At 41.7% G+C, this 19,257-nt stretch overlaps 2 protein-coding genes across 2 annotated transcripts; both read right to left on the bottom strand.

Moving 5' to 3' along the window:
* Positions 1-9,614: 9,614 nt before the first annotated feature.
* Positions 9,615-10,823, bottom strand: LOC119725996 (P2Y purinoceptor 4-like). The gene has a single exon (XM_038197617.1). It carries the CDS (start codon positions 10,821-10,823, stop codon positions 9,615-9,617), a length of 1,209 nt encoding a protein of 402 aa, XP_038053545.1.
* Positions 10,824-17,976: 7,153 nt separating this feature from the next.
* On the bottom strand, positions 17,977-18,555 carry LOC119725995 (kiSS-1 receptor-like). The gene has a single exon (XM_038197616.1). The coding sequence runs from the start codon at positions 18,553-18,555 to the stop codon at positions 17,977-17,979; it is 579 nt and encodes a 192-aa protein (XP_038053544.1).
* Positions 18,556-19,257: the final 702 nt, after the last annotated feature.

Raw genomic sequence — 19,257 nt, 5'->3', positions numbered from 1 at the left:
GATGTTACAACTATTTAAAAAAACAAACCCACACCTATGTCTTAAAAAAGGGGCAACCAAGCCTTCCAATTACTGTCCCATATCCCTGACATATAGCCTGCCAGCTCATACAGCATAATACACAGTCAAACCATAAACATCTTGGAAGCTCATCTGCTGATTGTAAAACGGTTTGGCTTAAGGAAGAGACAATATAGCTTTTATGAGTCGCAACTATTACTTGTGCTTTGTGCATCCATGCCATGCCCAGGGCTTCGTGACAAGGAACAAATAGATGTCATATCCTCTTAGACTTCTCCTAAGCCTTGGGTGCCTGCTGAAGCTTCATTTCTTAGGCGTTTGTGGTCAACTCTTATCCTGGATTCGTGATTTCTCTTTTATTCAACGACCTCCCAGACCATATGTCATTAGATATAGTACTACTCGCTGACGATTTCATGGTGGGGGGGGGGGGGGGGGGGGGGGAGACAGCCCCCCTATGAAACCTTGTCGCCCCCAGTCGCCCCCCCCCCCCCACTTATCGAGATTTTGAGTTTCTTAACAAATTATCATTGATCCGTACATGACGCCCCCCAGCGCCCCCCACTGAAAAATTCCTGTCTACGCCACTGCCTTTAACCCGGCCCAAGTTGAACTTATAATGGTCATGCACCAATGCAAAAACATATTTGAAGCCATTACTGATTACTCAATCAGTGGGACCCTCATTCGCACTATTAAAAATGCCAACATCACACTCCGTAGGAATCCGAGGAAATGCCCGGCTAAAATCAAAGAGGTCGACAGCCTACAAAATTCGTCCGGCCAACTACAGAGTATGTCTCATCAGTATGGGACCCTCAATCCAAAGATCTGGTGTCCCAAATTGATACAGTCCGACTACCATTCAATACACAGCGTGACTGCTTGTGGAAATACAATGGCAGACTGTGAGTGAACGTGTTCTCAGCAGATCGAGTCATGATGCCTTTCAGTATTGTCCATGGACTTGTAGCCATCCCATAAACGGCCCACCATATCTTATCCCAGCTCTGGCTTTAACAGAGTCCACTCTCAACAGTTCAGACAACACCACCGTAGAGGTCTTCCAGGGCGCCCCATCACTGGAGGTCTTCCGTGCACCCCACCACTGGAGGTCTTCCGGGCGCCCCATCACTGGAGGTCGAGCTCTCCATCACTGGAGGCCTTCTGGTGGACTTCTGCAGGGGCGCCCCATCACTGGTGGCCTTCCAGGGCGCCCATCACTGGTGGTCTTCTCGGGCGTCACTGGTAGTCGTCTGGGCACCCAATCTGCACTGGTGGTCTTCTGCCCGGGGCCGGGGGGGGGGGGGGGGCGCCCAACCCTGGTGGTCTTCTGGGGCGTCACTGATAGTCGTCTGGGCGCCCAATCACTGGTGGTTTTCAGCTAGGGAGGGGGGGGGGGCATCACTGGTGGTCTTCTGGGCGCCCCATTATTGGTGGTCCTCTGGGGCGCCTCATCGCTGGAGGTCGAGCTCTGCATCACTGGAGGTCTTCTGGTGGACTTCTGGGGCGCCCCGGCCATGTGGTCTTCCGGGGCGCGCAATCACATGGTCTTCTGGCAGGCCCCATACACTTGTGATCTTCTGGGCGCCCCATCACTCGTGGTCTTCGAGGGCACCCATCAATGGCAGTCTTCGTGGGCGTCAGTGGTGGTCTTGTGTGAGTGAAAGTCGTGTCCGCAGTAGAGTCATGATGTCTTTCAGTATTGTCCATGGACTTGTATAGCCATCCCATATACGGCCCAACATATCTTCTCCCAGCTCTGGCTTTAACGGAGTCCACTCTCAACAGTTTAGACAACACCACCGTAGAATCCAATCGTATATCAACTGTTATGTCTCCATCCAGGGCGCATGGGCGTCGCGAGGGGGGGCACTTGGCCCCCCCCGGAAAAGCAAAAAAACCCCAAAAACAAAAGGGAAGAAAAAAATGGAAAAAAAAGAAAAGAAGAAGAGGCGCGAAGACAAAGTGGTGTAAATTTAATGAGTGGGGGGGGGGGGGGGGGGGGCAAAATGTCTCTGCCCCCCTCTAAAACTGATAAATCGAGAATGTGTTGAGAAATACAAGCATTTTCCCCCTCTAGAAAAAATCCTGGCGACGCCCATGCGTGGGCGCCCCATCACGGGAGGTCTTCCGGGCGCCCCATCACTGGAGGTCTTCCGGGCGCCCAATCACTGGGGGTCGAGCTCTCCATCACTGGAGGTCTTTTTGGGCGCCCCATCACTAGAGGTGTTCCAGGGCGCCCATCACTGGAGGTCTTCTGGAGCGCCCCATCACTGGTGGTCTTCGGGGGGGGGGGGGGCACCATCACTGGTGGTTTTCCGGGGCGCACCATCACATGGTCTTCTGGTGCACCCAATGCACTTGTGATCTTCTGGGGTGCCCCAGATCACTGGTGGTCATCTGGGGCGCCCCATCACTGGTGGTCTTCTGGGGTGCCCTATCACTGGTGGCCTCTGGGGCGCCCATCATTGGCCGTCTTCTGGGGCGCCCCATCAATGGAGATCTTCTGGGGCGCCCCATCACTGGCGGCCTTCAGGGGCGACAAGAATGCCGGCCAATAGGTGTTATTTATTTTGCTTACGTGACGCTTTTCTATAATTGCATGTCTTCTCAACTAAATCCCCCATTTACATTTAACTACCCACATTTTCAACCTCAACACAAATACGCCCTACCCGATCTATGATCGGGTAAATCAGCTTGTCGTTATAAAGAGTGTAAGTGACATTGCGTGCATGTATGTGACATTGAAATTCTGTACCGTTAATTTGATAAGCGTACTCTCATGTCCCTTCCATTTTCTTCCTTTATTAATAACCATTTGTAGGTTTTTGTTAAATCAATTTCGTTTTTCTTTTCTTCGCCGCTCTCATTTCTTATATTCTTAACCCCATCATCTTAGTTTCGTGGCGAAAAAGTTTCGTTGAAAAGTTTTAATCCCTCTTGCAGGTTTGATCCTTTCTTTAATTTTTTTCCCCTCCTCCCCTCCTTTTCTTCTAATTGCAGCGATAGTTGTTTAAAAAGCCCTCTGCGCAATTGCTTTCTCCTTTGATTTCATCATCCATTTTGCTTGCGCTTAACGATTGTTTGCATGGCCTTATTTACATACTTCAGTGAGTCAACAGAAATCCATTATTTCACTTCTTCTTGATCATCCACTTCGTTTTGAAAAATAGGTCCAATATTTTGAAAGTATCAATTAGCGAACCTTGACCTCAAAAGCTATAAGCTCGTACATTCGCACTGATGTTTATCTAGACTTCCGCCCATTAGATGAAAAACGGCGAGTTGGCGACGTATTAAAGTAACGTTCTAATTTGAGGTACTCGTTTTCAGGAGGGAGCATTTTGGTCTTCTCCAAATTCTGAGGCCGGGTACGGGAAACGGACCTGCAAATCGTACAAACCCAAAGAGAACAAACTGAAATACCAAAAGGTAAGAATCATACAACGGACAACAATCTCGTTCGCATGCTATCGAGCAGTACGCTCCCACCACTAACTGGTCTCTTATCCTGGTATTGGACATTTGCGTATCCAAAAATTGTGGGTATCGTAGGCAAATAAGTGTGCACATATTTAGAGTAAAATGCCATACGCCATTGTACCCAAAGTATAATAGACCCCTACAAGTGTTTAAGTCTTCATTTTGTCACGATGACGCAGCGACTGAGGAACAATACTCCTTTAATAAACACTATAAAGGAACCGTTGCGACTGGAATCACGACTAACTGCTCGATAGATCAGAGTCAAATATTTTCGGCGCTTTCCAGGATGCGTTGCTCTTTAAAAGACCCTATTTTGCGCGATTTCCCTCGGGCCGGGACAGCATTAAAAGGATATTACCCCAAATTGGGCTACAAAATGCGTTTAATAATGGTTCGAAATGATGTTAATTGGAAAGAGCATTTAAACTAGGATATTAACGCCCTTTTAAAAACTGGGCGTTTTTGTGTTATTCTTGCGCGAAACATGCGAGAACGAATTTCGGGGGTCAAAATTTTGACTCTTAAAAATCGAGCTGTTGAGAGCTAGTTGTGAATCCTGCCGCACTGTGCATCGCATTCTGCGGACGTGCGAGAAACATTATTTGTGTATTGGTGCACACACCAGTACAGCGTTCATTGAATGGACAAGGTGGGAATTACGTATGCGTATGCAGTCTTGATCCAAGACTACATTTGATGTCTCCCCTCAATGCAGCCGGTTCCGATCCCTGACAAATGCACCCTTCTCACGATTATTTATTTAGGGGGAGACCGTTCGCATGTACGTCACATTCTTACATTTTGCTAGTGCAATTTTTTATGGAATTTTTTGGGGGGCTAGACAATTTTTTTTGGAGGGGGGGGGGGGGGGCAGCACCCCCCGTAGATAGAACCGCTATGTATATGATAGTCACTACTAGGTGTACACACGTATGCACGTTTGAAAATTAAAATATATGGACATATTTGAGCACAGGAAATGCATGCTCTACAGTTGGACTACTATATGTAGTACATAAAGTCTACAACTTTTAAGTTTCACATATAATTCGCTTCCGTCTCCAATAACTTAAACGAACTTCAGCTCTGCGCTGCATGAAACTTATAGAGACAGCGGCGGCGGAACGCTGTTCAAACTGAGGGGGGGGGGGATCACCAAAAAGGGGGAGTTGCTCAGAAAAAAGGCACCTTCCGTCGGTGTGAAAGAGGAGACAATTGTGAAACTATTTTCGTTCACATTGCAAGGAATACATGTTACCCCGAACAAAATTTGATAAATACACTTTTAAAATGTTTGCGTAAAGTTTTTTCAAGAAAATTTTCATTACCTTACTCAAAAAATTACAGTGTATAATTATTCCTAAAATAGTCTCAATATAGTCGTATTGTTCTCGAATAAGATATTTTTCACTTGAGAGAGCCCTTCGGCCTCCGGAACACCCCTGGCAGTAATTAATCTCTCTGGGTCCGCCCTTGAATTTGAATAGTTATGCATAGGGACCTTTTTTTATCGTGAGAGGGGCACTGTAGCTTTTGATGGCCATGCAGTTTAGTTACCATTTTATTCGCGTGAGGAGCACTATTCTTTCTTTACAGGTCAGTTTTCCATTCTGAGAGGGGCACAGTTTTAATGTTGCGAGCAGGGCACTAATTGTGCTTTTGAGGGGCAGTTCTCCATCTCGATAAGTTATCGCGAGAGGAGCACTGTTGTTTTTGATGGCCAATTCCCCATCTCGAGAGCGGCACAATTTAATTATTGCAGGAGGGGTGTTTGTTCCTTCGGGGGAAAGTTTTCTATCTCGAGAAGGTTCACAATTTTGTAAATGCGCGAGGGGTATTTGTGTTTTTGAGGGCCACTTTTGCACAAGAGAGGAGACAATTTTTAAGCTCGATCATAATGCTTTCATGTGTGCGTTTGAGGGGCGGTTTTGTTTTCAGCTTGAGGGGCACATTATGACCGCGAGAGGGGCACTTTTGTTGGCCTGGGAAAAGCTGGGGGGGGGGGAGCAGCCCGCCGGTTCCTCCGTCCCTGAATATGGAAACCAATCTGTTTGTTTACATCATGCTGAATTGATTAGCTGAAAAATCAAACAGTAGGAGGGGCATCCCCAAAGCCCATCATATATGCCTCTGGACGTGGACCCTGCAGTACTTTGAGCCATTATTCAGGAATCGAGGAAAAGAAGTTAAGACCATGAACTTATTTATGGCTAGTTTGATGAACAATGAATGGATAATATCTTTTCCAAGCTCGAAAGCATGCACTTGCAAGAAAAGAAGTATTGAAGTTATGCCAAAATGAAAATGATGAGACGACATTTTGTTGTGACCGGAGCGTAACAAAATAATGACATCATAATGGTGCATTTTGGCAAAACAGCATTTTTACAAAATTTGGAAAAATCTGCAGCAAAATCCTCTGAATTAATGTTCGATGTTGTAGATTGTTTAAAAAAATATAAAATCTTCAAAAAGATGTAGTCAATGTTTGCCGCATTAAAATGACTGATCTTTAAACACATCTTGATTATAATGTGCGTGTTTATGGTGTTAATTTGAGGACACACACGTGCAACATCATCAACATCATCGACAGCAACAAAAGCGAGGACGACATCGATTAGAAAATGTGTACAAATTCAATGAGAGCTGTTGCAAAAAAGTTGGAGTATAAACAAAGGAAAAGGAAATAGAAAACAATAGAGAATCCTCGATTTACACCATAAACAAACCTGGGTGTACATGTGGTGTTTACATTGTAGGTGATTTTTCCTCATGATGTACCTTTTGTTGTACGTGTCTCCAAGTCGGTCACTGGCCCTGTATTCAGAAGATTGATTCTTCCTTCCTCCTCCCCAGGTGTACGAGTTCCAACGTTTGTGTCACTTCCCAAAGCTGTCTGCCTTGTTCAACTTTAGCTGGCAGAGGGCGCTATTACGGTGCCAGTTAGCATGACAGCGTGATTACAACTTCGCCAGGGCGCAGATGCAGGGACTTCGCTAGAGTAGGAGGGGGGGGGGGGGGGGGCCGGGGAGAGTGGGTTCCACGACCCATGATTTTTCGTTTTTATCGGCAAAATCGTGTACCTGTACGCTGTCGGCAAATCTGTGGGTCGTAGTCTGTGCGTCCTTTTATAAAGCTACCTGATGGAGTGAACGTGTGACCTTTCCTTAAAACTAACAAAGGACACAGATATGAACGACACGCGATTTTTAGGGTTTCGAGCCTTTGTAGGCTTGTAGGCTAGACTTGATTTCAAGTTTAGACTTGATTTCAAGTCTAGCATGCATTAATATTACTGATCAATCTACAATGCGTTGCTTGAGTTGGCTCATAATCCCAAACTCCGACTCTTGATAGGCTTCAACTGATATGTTACGCTGTTAAGTCTTCATGTTTAAAAGTTAAATGGATACGTTTGTCAATCACTGGTTATTCTTGTTCACCAGCTTGGATTTCATTGAAAACAACATATGCTTTCTTTAATAAATATGACGTGAATACAGGCGTCCGAAAATGTAAAATTAGAAGCAACAAACTGCCTTGATATAATGAGGTTACTGTATTGGTTGTTATAAATGGACAGAAAATAGTCCTACATTTATAAGACGTGTTTTGCAGCCTGTGTATTATAATAGAAAAAAAACCTGTTTTCTTTCTCTTTTTTTTTATTCTTCTTTAAGGAATTATTTGGACCCTTACCCGCCAATATTGGACGGCATACCATTTGAGATTGGCTCCAAAGTTAGAGGGAACTATTTGGTGAGAATACAGACAGAAGCAAGCCGCTTCGCCGTTTGTTCTATACACCCTGTGAATGTCGATCATTATGTAGCTTAATGTTGCCACTTGGTTATTGTACACCATTACCGTTCAAAAATGTGGTGATATACACCAATACAAACCCAAGCCATGAGTCTTGTCCGTAACTAACGGTTGTCTAATACAGAAATCAGACGAAATTCATGCAATTCCATTGTATCAACAATCTCAAAGCGCTTTACAATTCATGGAATTCCCATTTACGTCTTTGAAATCAAGCCCACTATTCTTTAAAGGAGATTGTGTGTGAAGTCTCTCAAATTAAAGTTATTTCTGTGAGATTCGAATATGTTTTGTTTTTAAGCAAATATTGCTGGATCAATTCAAGGAAAGTTCACCGTTATCAGTTGGCACTTGGAAAACGTTATCAATGCCAAGCCCCATTCGTCACATTTTTCCCATACGGCGTTCATGAAGTTTAATGATTGCGTCAAATACCAGATCATGTGTAGTTGTTCGTTTGATTGTGTGTTGGCGTATTATGTTCTTGAACACACTTTTGAACAAAAATAATTAATCAATTAACTTTAAAATTTAAGCCTTAAATGATAAATGACAGTGAATCTGATAACTGTGCACCGATCCCTCAGAAATAAAGATTGTGAAGGTTTATAGAATGTCATCAAAAACTGGTATCGCATTTTTACCAACGAGACAATGACACGTTTTGTTGAATAGGACACATCGTCGTCTTACATGGAATTGTTAATACTGCCATGTAGGCGCAGGATTGTATCTTATTATTACATGACGTATCGCAAGTTACACATTGTCTTGTTAAAACTATCCATTGTTGAAAATGCTATGGAGTACAGGGGGTACTTAATCACGATCACTGACAGAGGCAAGGAAACGTATATTTCAGTTACTCTAAATGACGCAGTGGGAACAGAGGATATGGCAAAAATGTTTGCCTTAGGGCGAAGTATCATACAGCAACGAACAAATTTAACAACTAAGAACATTACTTATTGTATCTGACACACAGTTATTCTGGATTTCAAATAACTCTTTAAACGGACATTGTAAGTGTGACTACATCATTGCTGTGATCAAGCTAAATGCGTGGCCCTAGAGATATTGATATACATGTATATATCGATCTAAAATGCTAATTACTCATACAAGTTACGCTCTTTATCTCTTATTAAACATTTTGCTGTGTATTTACAATCCGTGGTCAAAAAGATAGAGATTCTGCGTGTTTTAAATCTGGGCAATGAGGAAAAACTAAAGAAACAGAAGATGGCGTATCCCATTGAAGCGGATGTATACGTGTTTATATGACTTCATTAAAATAGATCACACTGAAACGTGTGGATTCGGTTCGAAAATGCGTAATAAAATAAATTCACATCTGGGTCGTCACTAGGGGGAGGAAACCAGACAGATAGGCCCATCTACACAAATATATCCTGTATACATTGTTATACACAAAATTGCGTCGCACAACAAACAACTACATGTAGATACTACATTATTATTGTCTCAATCTTGCCGTGTGCGAAAAATTGAGTTGTGTCACTAAAATGTCCGATTAAGACTCGTTCCATGGAAAATGCACACGATACTATTTAATTATAAACAACTTATAGGGCCTATATACCGTGCAATGATAATTTGTTCTGTTCTAAGACCACGTAAAAAAAAAAATCGGTTAAAAAAAGTAAAAAATAATATACTGTCTTGTTCAGTCTGTGTTATCTGATATGAACTGCTAGATTACATTCCTGCATGATAAAACTAATCATGAAAACTAACACTCACATTATTACCACCGTCAAAAACGTTTTAATTTGAATAAGGGTGATTTTTTTCTACACATTACGCTGTAATATACATGTGCATGGCCAAGTATAGGTACAGTCTGTTCGGTTAGTGGATGATACATTGAATGCGAACATAACGATGACGTACATAATGTTACCCGTCCTTTTTCACAATCAGAAGCAGATAAAGATGAGGTGTACGTTGTATATTAAAGTATTCGTCTATTTTAATACTAAGACTGCATGAGGTAAAGATGTATCCAATAAAAGGAGTTTTTGCTTTGGATGCTTACGCAAACGTCTACTTTATTTAGTCACTAAATTGCTATTCTGAAACTTTATTTTCCATGTTTATCCAGACTAGGAGATAGGCTTAGGTTAGTTTAAGTCCTCGTGTTTCAAGAAATAGACATAAAAAAGAGAGGACTGTTGTTTTCGTACAATGGTCTTTAGCTTGATTGAACTTGCAAAATAATACAGTTAACACGACAATAAGAGAGAAAAATTCCTTTACTTATTTTCTGAGACATCTTCTATCTTTGATGATGTTGTACCAAGTCTTCGCTGATCAACGGTTGATAGCTGAGAGGTTTGCTGTCCGCCTTTGCCATCGCGCCGAGAGCAGAGACACGTCGTGAAGGCCTGGCAAAACGCCTGCCGATAGCGGGGGTTGCTGGCGTTGTAGATGATGGGGTTGACTGCTGAGTTGATCAGGGTACAGGCAATAGCCGTCTGGATCATTGTAGTAATGACCTCTTCAGGGACTATCGATGTCCCGACAAATAGAGCAGAGATTACACAGATGTGCAAGACGGTGCTCGGGATGTTGCAAATGAAGAACACCGTATTGTTGACGAGCAGCATTCTGGTGACATGGAGACGAGCCCGTTCCGCTTGACTCTTTGGAAGGGGCCTCTTACCAAGCGCCGCGACGATCTTGATGCACATGATGGTACACAGGATGAATGGTATGCCGAAAGTAAGCGCTTTACAGCCACGTATGATGATTGGAAAGATGGTGAAACGCTTCGGAATGAGAGACCCAGTACACCATCCTACCACCTTCGGTAAGTCAGCGAAACGTTCCTCGTCAGGCCAGTTGATGCAGATCTTCTCCACATACATGTACGGCATGGTGTACAGAAACCCAACAGCCAGGGAGATCAGCCAGGCACCAACTGCTAGCTTGACGGTACGTCTGCGACGGTTGAGAGCCAGGCTCTTTATCGGATAGCAGATGCCAAAGAATCGCTCCATCGTGACTAGTGTGATGAATGCCAAGGAGGCTACGTAGAACAATGTTTGCAAGACTAGTATCACGCACGAGATGTCGCCATCTTGTACTGCGTTGCGTGACACGGTGCCTGACACTATGTAAGAACGTATCGCGTAGGATGTAGATAGAAGATACAACCCGTCACACACGGCTAAGTTAGCTAAGTAGAAGTTGGTAGTAGTTTGCATTGACTGAATGCTGGCCACAACGTACAAGAAACCGCCGTTAAGAAGACAGCCCAGGCAGATCGCAATCGGCATCAGAATAGTAGTCAGGACTACATCAACAGAGGAGTAGAGGTACTTGTGGACAAATTCTGCTGGTATGGTGAGGACTGGACAGGAATCATTCCAAATATTGACTTCAGAATTGAGGCCAAAAGTAGTCTCACTTTCAGTGATGCTGTACAGTTCAGGCAGTGGGGTTGTTGTGACAATCTCCATTTTTTGGCCACTTATACGCGTACACTACAAACTTCTTTTCACAATTATCTTAGAAAAGTAGCTCTTAAAAATTCACAATGGGGAATTGAAATTGTAACCCGTTGTAGGTTCGTGCCTCAGATCTGTGCGTCTGTAACTAACACGGACTGTTTTATAAGCAGCACTAGTCTTGCATCAGTCACTGTCTCGTGACCATCCCAAGTTGTCTTATCACGTCCAGCCAATAAAAATTGCTCAGACGTTTCCTGATCAGTCACCATTAACCAATCAAAATAGATCCACGGAAGAGATGAACAAAATCAAACAATTAAAAGCAAGGGCCAACATATAAGAATAAAATATCAAGCACAACCTCCAAATCACCAACCACCCACGTCACCGGTGCTAATATGGCAACTGTAGACATGGGGTCTTTTTTTAAAACCAAACTTTGAGTATTCCCACTTTTGCTGATAACAATGTCATGGGAACGTCTGTATAGTTGACAAGGCTATATCTTTGTAATTCGACATCTGACTAAAAAGAAGAGGTAACGCACAAGAAGGAATTGCTTATTTCACAATTTAAGTTTTAGTGGGCTTTTATTTGTTTTAGTGGGTATTGTTTCTAGTGTACTCCCAACATTTTTTTTTTAATTGTTAATGTTCTTGAACCTATTTCTAGTAACATGCTTCCATGTTCGGTAATCCAAAGCTTGCTTAGTGTGTGACTGATCATGAAGGTGTTTTCTTGGCTTCCTGTTAGTCTGTCTGTTTCTTTGTTGCTGTGTCTGTCTGTTTGTTTGATTGTCTTTCCTGTTTTGGTCGTTTGTCCTTTGCTGGTTGTTTGTTTGTAGGGTTGTTGGGGTTGTTTGTTTATTTGTTTGTTATTTATTTTATTGTTCGTTTGTTCGTCCTTGTTGAACTTTGTACGGTTGGTGCCGGTGTAGCATGAATTTAGGTTTTATGAAATACGGACTCATTGGTGATATTGCACATGCTCATGCATAGATAATTAGGAGAGGGACCCATCACGTGAGAGGGTTTATCCAATAAAAGGGAAAAAGAGTCCGGTTTTCATACGAGTCCGATTTTCATATGACACCGGCTTGTCATGTTCTTTTTTTTACCCGGCGTAAATGAAGTACATGTACATGTTTTTAAAATGATTTTGATTGTATACAATAATAACTTATTTTGATAGTTTTGACGGTCAAGATTCCATTTAATCTTGTAATATAACTGGTCATATTTAAATATTAATTATTTACACACTTCAGTGAGTCAACAGAAATCCATTATTTCACTTCTTCTTGATCATCCAGTTCGTTTTGAAAAATAGGTCAAATATTTTGAAAGCATCAATTAGCGAACCTTGACCTCAAAAGCTAAGCTCGCACATTCGCATTGATGTTTATCTAGACTTCCGCCCATTAGATGAAAAACGGCGAGTTGACGACGTATTAAAGTAACGTTCTAATTTGAGGTACTCGTTTTCAGGAGGGAGCATTTTGGTCTTCTCCAAATTCTGAGGCTGGGTACGGGAAACGGCCCTGCAAATCATACAAACCCAAAGAGAACAAACTGAAATACCAAAAGGCTAGAATCATTCAACGGACAACAACCTCGTTCCCATGCTATCGAGCAGTACGCTCCCACCACTACCTGGTCTTTTACCCTGGTATTGGATCATTTGCGTATATCCAGACATTTTGGGCATCGTAGGCAAATAAGTGTGCAGATATTTAGAGTAAAACGCCATACGCCATTGTACCCAAAGTATAGTAGACCCCTACAAGCGTCCAAGTCTTCATTTTGTCACGATGACGCAGCGACTGAGGAACAATACTCCTTTAATCAACGCTATAAAGATATCGTTGCGACTGGAATCACGAATATCTGCTCGATAGATCAGAGTCAAATATTTTCGGCGCTTTCCAGGATGCGTTGCTCTTTTAGACCCTATTTTGCGCGATTTCCCTCGGGCCGGGCCAGCATTAACAGGATATTACCCCAAATTGGGCTACAAAATGCGTTTAATAATGGTTCGAAATGATATTAATTGGAAAGAGCATTTAAAACTAGGATATTAACGCCCTTTTAAAAACTGGGCGTTTTTGTGTTATTCTTGCGCGAAACATGCGAGAACGAATTTCGGGGGTCAAAATTTTGACTCTTAAAAATCGAGCTGTTGAGAGCTAGTTGTGAATCCTGCCGCACTGTGCATCGCATTCTGCGGACGTGCGAGAAACATTATTTGTGTATTGGTGGACACACAAGTACAGCGTACATTGAATGGACACGGTTGGAATTACGTATGTCTTGATCCAAGACTACATTTGATGTCCCCCCTCAATGCAGCCGGTTCCGATCCCTGACAAACGCGGTCAGGTCGCCGCGGCGCTAGAAAGACATACCTACACGATTAATAAGTCTGAGACCAAGACTATATAATCAGGCGCGGTTCTAGAGCCAATATTTGGGGGGGGGGGGGGGGGCTAAAGCCTCTCAGCACCCTCGTAGATAGAACCGCCACTGTATATAATAGTCACTACTAGGTGTACACACGTATGCACGTTTGAAAAGGAAAATATTTGGACATATTTGAGCACGGGACATGTATGCTCTACAGTTGGACTATAATATGTAGTACAAAAAGTCAACAACTTTCAAGTTTCACATAATTTTATAATTCGCTTCCGTCTCCAATAATGAACGAACTTCAGCTCTGCGCTTCATGAAACTAATAGGGACAGCGGCGGCGGAAAACGCTGTTCAAACTGAGGGGGGGGGGGGGGGCATCACCAAAAAGGGGCAATTGCTCAGAAAAAAAGGCACCTTCCGTCCGTGTCAAAGAGGAGACAATATTGTGGGACTATTTTTGTTCACATTGCAAGGAATACATGTTACCCCGAACAACATATGATAAATACACTTTTAAAAATTTTTGCGTAAATGTTTTTTAAGAAAATCTTCATTACCTTACTCAAACAATTACAGTGTATAATTATTCCTAAAATACTCTCAATATAGTCGTATTGTTCTCAAGTAAGATATTTTTCACTTGAGAGAGAGAGAGAGAGCCCTTCGGCCTCCGGCACACCCCCGGCAGTAGCCTCTCTGGGTCCACCGTAGAATTTGACTAGTTATGCATAGGGACCTTTTTTAATCCTGAGAGGGGGCACTGTTGCTTCTGATGGCCATGCAGTTTAGTAAGCATTTTATTCGCGTGAGGAGCACTTTTGTTTTTGATGGTCAATTTCCCATCTCGAGAGGAGCACAATTTAATTATTGCGAGAGGGGTGTTTGTTCCTTCGGGGGAAAGTTTTCTATCTCGAGAAGGTTCACAATCTTGTAAATGCGGGAGGGGTATTTGTGTTTTTGAGGGCCACTTTCGCACAAGAGAGGAGACAAATTTTCATGTGTGCGTTTGAGGGGCAGTTTTGTTTTCATCTTGAGGGGCACATTATGACCGCGAGAGAGGCACTTTTGTTGGCCTGGGAAAATCTGGGTGGGGGGGGGGGGGGGGGACAGCCCGCCGGTTCCGCCGTTGAGCCATTATTCAGGAATCGAGGAAAAGAAGTTGACACCATGAACTTATTCATGGCTAGTTTGATGAACAATGAATGGATAATATCTTTTCCAAGTTCGGAAGCATGCACTTGCAAGAAAAGAAGTATTGAAGTTATGCCAAAAATGAAAATGATGAGACGAAATTTTGTGGTGACCGGAACGTAACAAAATAATGACATCATAAGGCCAAAAAAAAAAAGTCTCCGGTTTTTGGTATGGAGCTTGCCCAAAAAGTGGTGCGGCAACGCGGCTTTTTTTTTTTTTACCTGATTGTTTAGCTTCAAATGTCGGCTGATGACTGCAAATGGTGCCCGACTAAACTTAGTGGAAATATATGCGAGTCCAGAGAGGCCACATAAAGCTTATTCTCGACCATAACCCCATCTAAAAACACGTTAAAATTGTGCAGCAGCAGGATTCCAGTCAAACCAGTGCGTTTGGCGGTTTTGAGACATCATCTTTCATTGAAAAAAAAAAAAAATTGTGCTTCGCAGTGGGCATGATATACTGTAACGAATAGCGCCGCCCGTTGTCCGAAAGTGTCCAGTCTCATCCGCTTTGAACAGCGCCCCCTTTGGTCAAACAGTGTCCTTCCACTTGTTGATCAACAACACACCAAGATGTGCTTGTAAATCGGAAGTCAAATTTATAATAAGGATTTAAACTCAAAACTTTATAAACTTCCTACCTCATATAAAGCTACCTGATTCAGTGAACGTGTGACCTTTCCTTAAATCTAACAAAGGACACAGATATGAACGACATGCGATTGTTAGGGTTTCGAGCCTTTGTAGGCTTGTAGGCTAGACTTGATTTCAAGTCTAGCATGCATTAATATTACTGATCAATCTACAATGCGTTGCTTGATTTGGCTCATAATTCCACACTCCGACTCATGATAGGGTTTCAACTGATATGTTACGCTGTTAAGTCTTGAAGTTTAAAAGTTAAATGGATACGTTTGTCAAACACTGGTTATTCTTGTTCACCAGCTTGGATTTAATTGAAAACAACAATGCTTTCTTTAATAAATATGACGTGAATACAGGTGTCCGAAAATGTAAAATTAGAAGCAACAAACTGCCTTGATATAATGAGGTTACTGTATTGGTTGTTATAATCGGACAGAAAAATGGTCCTACATTTATAAGACGTGTTTTGCAGCCTGTGTATTATAATAGAAAAAAACCCGTTTTCTTTCTCTTTTTTTTTTATCCTTCTTTAAGGAATTATTTGGACCCTGACCCGCCGATATTGGACGGCATACCATTTGAGATTGGCTCCAAAGTTAGAGGGAACTATTGGGGGAGAATACAGACAGAAGCAAGCCACTTCACCGTTTGTTCTATACACCCTGTGGATGTCGATCATTATGTAGCTTAATGTTGCCACATGGCTATTGTAAACCGTTACCGTTTGAAAAATGTGATGATATACACCAATAAAGACCCAAGCCATAAGTCTTGTCCGTAACTAACGGTTGTCTTATACAGAAATCAGACGAAATTCATGCAATTCCCATTTAAACAAAAAAGATGTTATGCTGATATAGCGCTTTCCATCGTATCAACAATCTCAAAGCGCTTTACAATTCATGGAATTCCCATCTTTGAAATCAAGCCCACTATTCTTATCAAAAAGGAGATTGTGTGAAGTCTCTCAAATTAAAGTTATTTCTGTGAGATTCGAATATGTTTTGTTTTTAAGCAAATATTGCTGGATCAATTCAAGGAAAGTTCACCGTTATCAGTTGGCACTTGGAAAACGTTATCAATGCCAAGCCCCATTCGTCACATTTTTCCCATACGGCGTCAAATACCAGATCATGTGTAGTTGTTCGTTTGATTGTGTGTTGGCGTATTATGTTCTTGAACACACGTTTGAAAACAACTAAAAACGAAATAATGATGGATTTTAAATTAACTTTAAAATTTAAGCCTTTAATGATAAATGACAGTGAATCTGATAACTGTGCACCGACTCCTTAGAAATAAAAATTGTAAAGGTTTATAGAATGTCATCAAAAACTGGTATCGTATTTTTACCAACGAGACAATGACACATTTTGTTGAATAGGACACATCGTCGTCTCACATGGGATTGTATTACTGCAATGTAGGCGCAGGATTGTATCTTATTGTTACATGACGTATCGCAAGTTACACATTTTCTTGTTAAAACTATCCATTGTTGAAAATGCTATGGAGAACCGGGGGTACTTAATCACGATCACTGACAGAGGCAAGGAAACGTATATTTTAGTCACTCTAAATGACACAGTGGGAACAGAGGATATGGCAAAAATGTTTGCCTTAGGGCGAAGTATCATACAGCAAAGAACAAATTTAACAATTAAGAACATCACTTATTGTATCTGACACACAGTTATTGTGGATTTCAAATAACTCTATAAACGGACATTGTAAGTGTGACTACATCATTGCTGTGATCAAGCTGAATGCGTGGCCCTAGAGATATTGATATACATGTATATATCGATTTAAAATGTTAATTTATCATAAAAGTTACGCTATTTATCTCTTATTAAACATTTTGCTGTGTATTTACAATCCGTGGTCAAAAAGATAGAGACTCTGCGTGTTTTAAATCTGGGCAATGAGGAAATACTAAAGAAAGAAACAGAAGATGGCGTATCCCATTGAAGCGGATGTATACGTGTTTTATATGACCTCATTAAAATAGATCACACTGAAACGTGTGGATTCGGTTCGAAAATGCATAATAAAATAAATTCACATCTGGGTCGTCACTTGGGGGATGAAACCAGACAGATAGGCCTATCTACACAAATATATCCTGTATACATTGTTATACACAACATTGCGCCGCACAACAAACAACTAGATACTACATTATTATTGTCTCAATCTTGGCGTGTGCGAACAATTGGGTTGTGTCACTAAAATGTCCGATTAAGACTCGTTCCATGGAAAATGCACACGATACTATTTAATTATAAACAACTTATAAGGCCTATATACCGTGCAATGATGTTTTGTTCTCTTCTAAGACCACGTAAAAAAAATCGGTTACAAAAAGTAAAAAATAAAACAATGTCTTGTTCAGTCTGTGTTATCTGATATGAACTGCTAGATTACATTCCTGCATGATAAAACTAATCATGAAAACTAACACTAACATTATTACCACCGTCAAAAACGTTTTAATTTGAATGAGGGTGATTTTGTTCTACACATTACGCTGTAATATACATGTGCATGACCAAGTATTGGTGCAGTCTGCTCGGTTAGTGGATGATACATTGAATGCGAACATAACGATGACGTACATAATGTTACCCGTCCTTTTTCACAATCCGAAGCAGATATAGATGAGGTGTACGTTGTACATTAAAGTATTCGTCTATTTCAATACTAAGACTGCATAAAGTAATGATGTATCTAATAAAAGGAGTTTTTGCTTTGGATGCTTACGCAAACGTCTACTTTATTTAGTCACTAAATTGCTATACCGAAACTTTGTTTATCCAGACTAGGAGATAGGCTAAGGTTAGTTTAAGTCCTCGTGTTTCAAGAAATAGACATAAAAAAGAGAGAACTGTTGTTTTCGTACAATGGTCTTTAGCTTGATTGAACTTGCAAAATAATACAGGCACCCACTGCTAGCTTGACGGTACGTCTGCGGCGGTTGAGAGCCAGGCTCTTTATCGGATAGCAGATGCCAAAGAATCGCTCCATCGTGACTAGTGTGATGAATGCCAAGGAGGCTACGTAGAACAATGTTTGCAAGACTAGTATCACGCACGAGATGTCGCCATCTTGTACTGCGTTGCGTGACACGGTGCCTGACACTATGTAAGAACGTATCTCGTAGGATGTAGATAGAAGATACAACCCGTCACACACGGCTAAGTTAGCTAAGTAGAAGTTGGTAGTAGTTTGCATTGACTGAATGCTGGCCACTACGTACAAGAAACTGCCGTTAAGAAGACAGCCCAGGCAGATCGCAATTGGCATCAGAATAGTAGTCAGGACTACATCAACAGAGGAGTAGAGGTACTTGTGGACAAATTCTGCTGGTATGGTGAGGACTGGACAGGAATCATTCCAAATGTTGACTTCAGAATTGAGACCAAAAATATTCTCACTTTCAGTGATGCTGTTCAGTTCAGGCAGTGGGGTTGTTGTGACAATCTCCATATTTTTTCTGCCACTTATACGCGTACACTACAGACTTCTTTTCACCAGTATCTTAGAAAAGTAGCTCTTAAAAATTCACAATGGGGAATTGAAATGGTAACCCGTTGTAGGTTCGTGCCTTTGGATATCTGTACGTCTGTAACTAACACGGACTGTTTTATAAGCAGCACTAGTCTTGCATCAGTCACTGTCTCGTGAACATCCCAAGTTGTCTTATCACGTCCAGCCAACAACAATTGCTCTGACGTTTCCTGATCAGTCACCATTAACCAATCAAAATAGGTCCACGGAAGAGATGAACAAAATCAAACAATTAAAAGCAAGGGCCAACATATAAGAATAAAATATCAAGCACAACCTCCAAATCACCAACCACCCACGTCACCGGTGCTAATATGGCAACTGTAGACATGGGGCCTTATTTAAAACCAAACTTTGAGTATTCCCACTTTTGCTGATAACAATGTCATGGGTACGTCCGTAACAAGTTGACAAGGCTATATCTTTGTAATTCGACATCTGACTAAAGAGAAGAGATAACGCACAAGAAGGAATTGCTTATTTCACAAGTTTGAGTGGGCTTTTATTTGTTTTAGTGGGTATTGTTTCCAGTGTACTCCCAACATTTTTTTTAATTGTAAATGTTCTTGAACCTATTTCTAGTAACATGATTCCATGTTCGGTAATCCAAGCTTGCTTAGT

Source organism: Patiria miniata, unplaced genomic scaffold (assembly GCF_015706575.1).
Source record: "Patiria miniata isolate m_02_andy unplaced genomic scaffold, ASM1570657v1 HiC_scaffold_19, whole genome shotgun sequence".
Lineage (NCBI taxonomy): Eukaryota > Metazoa > Echinodermata > Asteroidea > Valvatida > Asterinidae > Patiria > Patiria miniata.
Note: the sequence above shows the minus strand (reverse complement) of the source record. Positions and strands in the feature narration are given on the sequence as shown.

What these genes read in the sequence shown, in the direction of transcription:
- LOC119725996 (XM_038197617.1), bottom strand. Translation starts at nt 10,823, where the DNA reads ATGGAGATTGTCACAACAACCCCACTGCCTGAACTGTACAGCATCACT.
- LOC119725995 (XM_038197616.1), bottom strand. Translation starts at nt 18,555, where the DNA reads ATGGAGATTGTCACAACAACCCCACTGCCTGAACTGAACAGCATCACT.